General features: G+C 38.3%; 1 protein-coding gene across 1 annotated transcript; it reads right to left on the reverse strand.

The window, feature by feature from the left end:
• Nucleotides 1-1,134: 1,134 nt before the first annotated feature.
• Nucleotides 1,135-7,039, reverse strand: LOC122140175 (piggyBac transposable element-derived protein 4-like). Its single transcript, XM_042742615.1, has 2 exons — nucleotides 6,760-7,039; nucleotides 1,135-4,392 (listed from the first exon to the last, which is right to left on the reverse strand). The coding sequence occupies exons 1-2, from the start codon at nucleotides 6,915-6,917 to the stop codon at nucleotides 2,586-2,588; spliced, it is 1,965 nt and encodes a 654-aa protein (XP_042598549.1). The 5' UTR covers nucleotides 6,918-7,039; the 3' UTR covers nucleotides 1,135-2,585.
• Nucleotides 7,040-7,436: the final 397 nt, after the last annotated feature.

Here is a 7,436-nt window from a genome sequence, read left to right on the forward strand (position 1 = left end):
TAGTAACTTTTCACATTCACGTATGAACGTTTGCTTTTTCCCCGTTTTAGTAACAACAGTTTCTCCATAGCGGTATGCACAATGAAAGCGATATGCACAATAAAAACAAAAGCAGACCATTGAGAAGCAGCGTTTACATAGACTACCGCAGTTTATACGATTTGATTTCACACAGCTAACCCATGTGCAAATAGCAAATGCAAGTTGTAATGTTAACCATTAAATGATATGCAAATATCAGTGTCTGACAGCGCAAGTCAAATATAGAGTTTCAGGATCCACAGATTAGCTCTAAACTCGCCCACTTACGTTTTGTAACAACACCTGCTCGTTTGGCTTCTGTATTTCTTAGCCCAGTGGACTTCATGCTAACAAACATAATTAAGTACATTGGTAGGTCAGCATGTTAGTACAAGGCTTTGCTGCTAGGGGTCTCTGCTGAACATCTGCTCGACACGCAAGCACAACGGCAGACACACGGCAGGAGCAGCCCATGATTCAGCAGGTCTTCTGTGGCCAGATTCCTCCAGGCTGAGTGCCTGGGACTAGACATTAGCCTACTCCACCCTGTGTCTGGCTGGATGCACGTTAAACTGTTAATATACACAAAAACCATAGTAAACACATAAAACCATGTCGCTAACGAAGCTGGTTTGTTAATTCAGTTTCAGTATTTTTCAGAATTTTGACACCGTGAGTAGGCCTAGCCCAGATGGTGCTTAACCCTAAAAAGGTCAAAACCATGAAGAGACATCAGAAAATTAATTTATTGCTATTTCCCATCTTATTGGGACTCATATAAAACAATTTCATTAATATTATAATTTTACATTTTTTCAAAACTTGTCTTATTTTTGATTTTAATGTTTATATACCCCAGGACACAACGTCCATTTGGGGGTATAAATTCACTGAAAACAGAACACTTGCTTGTTACAACATGGTTGTAATTCTTGAACGCTTTGGAATATACTACAGACCTAAGATTGGTCTCTTTTTAGATTGCTGAAGTGAAAGCATTTCAGAAAAAGAAAGTAAAAAAAGTTTACAGTAAAGTTAATGTAGTATGCATTTTTTATTATATATAAAAATAAATATTTTATCAGATATGTTGCACTCTAAAATTGTTATAAAATCAAAGCCATATGTCTAACCAAGTTATGTTTCGAATTTGAAGTTGATATCACAAAAACTGTGGTTCCTGTGAGATTTTGTTTGGGCACTACACCTAAAATAACCACTGGGTTACACCCAAACTCTATTGAATATTTTGATGTCATTTTCTGTCACAATGTCACTTCTATTACAAAACAGTTACCAAATATGGAAACTTGACTGTTTTTATATCTTGATTTATACCCCTTAAAGGGCACCATACTACCTGAAACAGATTTAGAGACAGGTTACAAAAAAATGTAACCATTTACATTTTCAATGTAAACCTAATAAGCTAATGCTCTAATGCTGTTTTCCGACATGTGAAATAGATCAACTTTTATCAGAGGGCGAGTAGGATTCCCATTACAGGTGGCCATGCAGTTTTAAATGCTTCCTGTGAGCTAAACAAAATGTAGAAAACAAGTTACCTCATCTAAATATTCACAACAAACACCCTTTCAAAATGAAACCAAGAAATAAGACACTTTCACAGCTTCTCCCCACAGGTTCTCAAATGTTTGTAGCCCCCAGGATACGTTGCCCTTTTTAGGGTTAACTTAAGCATGTTTCACGGAACAGAAAATGCACTTTGTGGTAATAAATAAACTGGTTTTAAGTCAATATTAATTTGACTGAAACAACCCATCAGTTTTATGATAAAAAAAAATCTGCTAATCAGTACCTGTCCGTGCTGAAAAAATCCTTTGATTCCAGCAAACATCAACACTTTCTGCACAAAAGTTATCCACTTTTCCTTCGCCCTGTGAAGCTTTGCATGAATTTAGAGGGGTACCTTCTGTTTAACTGCAAACATTACCTCAAAAATCCTACTTTTACTATATGTTATATATCACAAGACAGTCTTAAAATATTTTATTACACTAAAGGCTTGAATAAATAACTTTTAAAATCAGAACAGATTTTAAAATGCATCACACACTTGCAGACTTCGTAAATGGTTACAAAAGGTTTGTGCCCTTCATACACTGTGCAGCTTTCTGTGAAATCCGTCAACTAACTGCCCAAAATCTGCTGACTGGCTCTGATTTTAAGCAATTAACATCGTCCAGACTGCAAACCAAGGCAAAAATATGTGCAGAAGTCATCACTTCAGCTTTAAGTTGACTCGTATCATGTGACAAACAAGCAAAAGGAGACCAAGTAGCAGTTCTTGCTTTTTATTTTATACAATACTAAAACAACTAGTTGGTCAAAAAAAAAAAAAAATTGAAATAAAGAAAGAAAATTAAATGAATATAGGAAAAATGTAGTGAAAAGCATATTATAAAAACGTGGGATATATAAATGTCAACAGCTACTTATCTACAATGTAAGTAACTAACTAAATAATGAAAAAACTTTAAGGCACTACAGTGGGGTAAGTGCACAGCTTTTAGTCAAATCTCCGCAGACAAAAAACAATGCACTTATTTTTCCTCATCGCTTTCAGTGGGTTTCTCAGTGTGCCATTTTTTGAAGCAGTTCCTTGAAGACACAAAGCACAAAGCTACATTGCATTTTGTACAGTACACAGGTGTCTTTACTTTGTGACCTGAAATTTTGCACAGGACACAAACTCTCCTCCCACTTGAGGAATCTGACCCGAAATACTCCGGCCAGCACAGCTCTTCCTCCACAGCAGATGATCCATAGGTCTCTTGGTCACATGATGTGGATGGCTCCGCGTCTTCTGGCAGTATGACAGTCCCTACCAGCTCAGCCACAAGTGCCTCTCGAAATTCCTTCTGGGTGAGAGGGGTCTGTTTTTGATATTTCAACAGATTCTGGTGGAGAATTAAACTGTTCACCACTGCAATATCGACAAAATGAAAAAAAAAGGTCTTGTACCATTTCTTGGTCTTGTGTATGACATTGTAGTACCCAATCAGGGCATCTGAAAGGTCCACACCTCCCATATATTTATTGTAGTCCTTCGCTGTCTCTGGAATTGTGATTTGGCACTTTTCCCATCCATTCTTAGGATTCCTAATACGCCTTGAGACCATAGAGCCATCATATGCCTTGTGAATCGTCGAACACATCGAAACCATTTTTGTGTCCATCCACCTCACAAAGAGGAGCTTACCTTCACGAAGCCAGCGTATGGATCCTCTTTGTGCCCTTTCGCTGAGCTCATTGGCCCTTGTTCTAGGAAAGCCCTGTACGTGGGAGCGTATCGTGCCACACGCAAGTGTCCGTTTCTCCAGCAAGTCCAACAAAAGGCCTGGGCTTGTATAAAAGTTGTCCATATACACATGGTAGCCTTTGCCAAGAAGAGGCAGATCCAAGAGGCGTACCACAGAATCATAACTCAGTCCTTTACCTGTGGCCAAAGACGACTTACCTTCATAAACGAAGAAGTTCCATGTGTAGCCACATACAGAATCAGCAAGAACGAAGAGTTTGTAACCCCACTTGGTTGGCTTGTCCTTCATGTACTGTTTGAAGCCAATTCTCGCTTTAGATGCCACCATCCTTTCGTCCACCGCTAGCTCTCTGTTTGGATGGAAGTACGTTTTGCATGCTGCTATGATGTCAGTGTACAGAGGCTTGATTTTGAAAAGTCTGTCATAGTCTGGAGTCCCCTTTTTCTTTGCATTCGCTCGATCCTCCTGAAGATTGCAAAGATGCAGGTTCCAAGAGATGGCTTGAAATCTGCTCCTGGACATCACTGATTTTGGGAACGGCAAATTGTAAATTTCTTTGCCTGACCAATAATCTGCAATAGTTTTTGTGCTGAGGAGTCCCATGTAAACAACAAGCGCAATATACGAATATAGTTCCTTCACCTTCAAAGGCACCCACTTGAATTTCGTCCCAGCTTCAGTCCTCATTTTTGCATAACTATTTGTGTTATTCACAATGGTGGCCACCACAGAGTATGGGAAGAAAAGCTGAAATAATTCTAAGGGAGAATAATTTCTGTCCAAGACGAGCTGAGCTCCCGGATTTCGCTTTGGAACAAAATGGGGTAGCACCGGAGCCTCATCCTCCATGCTGATGTCATTCCAAAAGCCCATTTCACTGTCCTCTGACATGCAAGCTGCAGACCTTTTTCTCCCCCGTGGAGAACGAGTTTTTCCTCTGCGTATTGACTTCGGACTCAAGAAACCAACAGCAGAGGATGCAGGGGTTCTGGGGGTTTGTGGTGTGGTGATGGGGGACGGGATGATTAGACGTTTTTTGGGGCTTGGCTCGCTGTCTTCTTCCCATTCATCATCGCTTGATTCTAGACTGTGTAACATAGAACAAACACACACTGATAAGTCGACAATACACATGTGCATCTGATGCATGCATATGTGACTATACCTCTCACAGGCTAACCTACTTTCTTTTCTTTATACTTAATTTTAGGCAGTTTCTATGGTGTTTTTTTTTTTTTTTGACAAATATCAAGAGCGCATTATTTTAACACAATAGCACATCCATGTAACACGTGAGCAAGAATCTTTCCACTTGCAGGAGGATTTTCATTCGCTTTTGCACAGAACTCTGATGCGTGCTTTCAAAAATACAGTGTTCTCTTATGAATTGGCTCTGCTTTTACTCAGATATTGCATGCATGTGCTCAAACTTTGTCCTTGCATCATTGAAGACCAGGGGGCCAAAAAGTTAATTCGGTTGGAGAGTAATCCCACTTAAATGAAAGAAAGCTGATTTTACACAATTCTGTAGTTATTTTATTGTTTAACAGTTATTTGAGTTAAGTGCTTATTGTTAATATTCATTTATTAAAATATTTTAAGTGCATTTGGCTTTTATTGGTGTTGTATATAGTTCTGCAATAAATGTATCACATTTAACCGCCACTAGGTAAAGGGATAGTTCACCAAACCTGTTCCAAACCTGAGTTTCTTTCTTATGCTGAACATAAAAAGATATTTTGAAGAATGTTGAGTTTATTCCGTGTCAACTCAACCAGAGGTACCCGCCTCAAGTTTTTGATTTTCCTAATATTTTTTGGTCACCACTGGCACATAATACAGCAAAAATGGCTAAAGTCAACAGATATTACTAATAGACCTACCAATTTCTGTGTAAAAGTAACATTAGAATGCTGCCATATTTCCCCCCTTGTAATCTGGCTTTAAATCTCAGGTGAAAACTACCGTTTTGACCCCCCTCTACAAAAAAGTTGATTACTCCGTAAATAATCACCCATGAGATTTAATATTTTGGCTTTCATCACTATACATGTTTATCTTTCTTCAGAAAAAATATGAGCAAAATCAAAAAATTGGAGCCAGGGATTTTTCTAATTATTTTTTTTTTTTTTTATTGACATGTAATGACCCTGCTTGTAATCAAACAGTTGATGGTCCACATTGCATAGTACTGTATACATAATATTTCTTTCCCTCCTATGGAAGTCAATTTATACAGTGTTGGAACGACATGAGGGTGAGTAAATGAAGGCAATTTTATTTTTGAATGAACTATTGCTTTAAAGGTTTGACATACTGCATAAATTGTGTTTGACTTATATATTTTACCCATTTTTCATTCTACCAAAGATAAAACTGTGCTAGATGTTGCGTTCTGTGAGAGAGGGGCACATGTAGGGACATATGTAGAGAAAACAGATCATGTTTATTATTACTGCTATATAGCGATTGTATATAATGCATACCAGTGACTGTGAAATGTATTTACAGGTGCATCTTAATAAATTAGAATGTTGTGGAAAAGTTCATTTATTTCAGTAATTCAACTCAAATTGTGAAACTTGTGTATTAAATAAATTCAATGCACACAGACTGAAGTAGTTTAAGTCTTTGGTTCTTATAATTGTGATGATTTTGACATTTAACAAAAAGACTTAAACTACTTCAGTCTGTGTGCATTGAATTTATTTAATACACGAGTTTCACAATTTGAGTTGAATTACTGAAATAAATGAACTTTTCCACAACATTCTAATTTATTGAGATGCACCTGTATTTGTTTGATATTTGGGATGGGGTCATTTTGGGTTAGTTTTGTTACGCGGACCTGGCAACCCTGTGTTTGTGAATCGGACGGGTGCACAATGCGTTCCAGGCAGGTTTTTGAGCCCATAAGTCACGACTTTGTAGCATTCCAGGCAAGTCACGCCAAACTGCAAGGAATTGTAGCTAGATTATTAATTTTACTGCAAAGTTATATTGTCCTAAAGTCTATTTCTCAGCGTGTACCACTTGCATAAACACCGCAACCGTAGGCAATATTATCCGTAGGGGCTCCCATTGTTGTTTCGCGGGCTATGTGACGTCAGAGCTGGGAGTACATCGATCTAGTATGATTTCGGGGGGGGGTTCGACTGCCGTTCCAGTGCACTTTCACGGGTAGAAGGTTGGAAAACACACGGGTTACGAGTTGCCTGGAACGCGACATAAGTTAACAGGCACAACACAAAAGCAATTCACATATGCACACACGAGATGTGCATGTGCAAAGGACAATGCAAGAGTTGCAGAACGCACAATGCATATATGTGTTGCTTGCATGCGCGTGAAAATTCAAATATGCAGCAACAGATAAACAAAATGCAAGGAGCAGACAGATACAGATATAAAAAAAACGCACAAACGCGTTTAGAAGTTTAAAAAGTGTACGCACGGCTCATAATCAGGGTCATCTCTCTTTCCCTCCTCCTCCTCGGATGACTCGTTGTCTTTGCAAGATTCGTTTTCATTTAGACCTACATTACCAAGCTCTTCCAAAACATGATTCTCCTCAAAAAGCTTTCGGGCAATCTTTTCCTTTTCAGAAGCCATTGTCCAAATACAAGCGCGGGTGGGGGGAAATGCGAAACGTCTTAAAAGAATGCTGTCCAACGTGCTCAGACACCCCTAACTTTACCTATGAAGCGCGCTTGTGCAGACCCGCAGCCCCAGCCCATTCATTACATCGGTTTCCGGCCAGAAGAGTCCAGCAGCAACCTCAGACCGGAAGTGAAGACTCCCGCCACTAACTCTAACCTCTTTAAAAACATAAACTCCAACCCTTAACTCTCTGAAACTATTCAATAATCAGAGATTAATAATCTCTACGATCGTCTAAACCGGCTATAAAATATTAGACCAATCGGAATCGTGTATTCTAGAGCAACACCATGTAAAATACAATAAATGCTTTAATAGCACTTTGGCATAAGTTTTTATTATTATTATTATTATTATTATTATTATTATTATTATTATTATTACCGCAACATAGGGAAAATCATGTCATAAATCCTAATTACAAAAATCCTAATCACAAAACTTATTAATCACAAAACTTACAAAATAAAA

This window comes from Cyprinus carpio, chromosome B17, assembly GCF_018340385.1.
Source record: "Cyprinus carpio isolate SPL01 chromosome B17, ASM1834038v1, whole genome shotgun sequence".
Taxonomy (NCBI): Eukaryota; Metazoa; Chordata; class Actinopteri; order Cypriniformes; family Cyprinidae; genus Cyprinus; species Cyprinus carpio.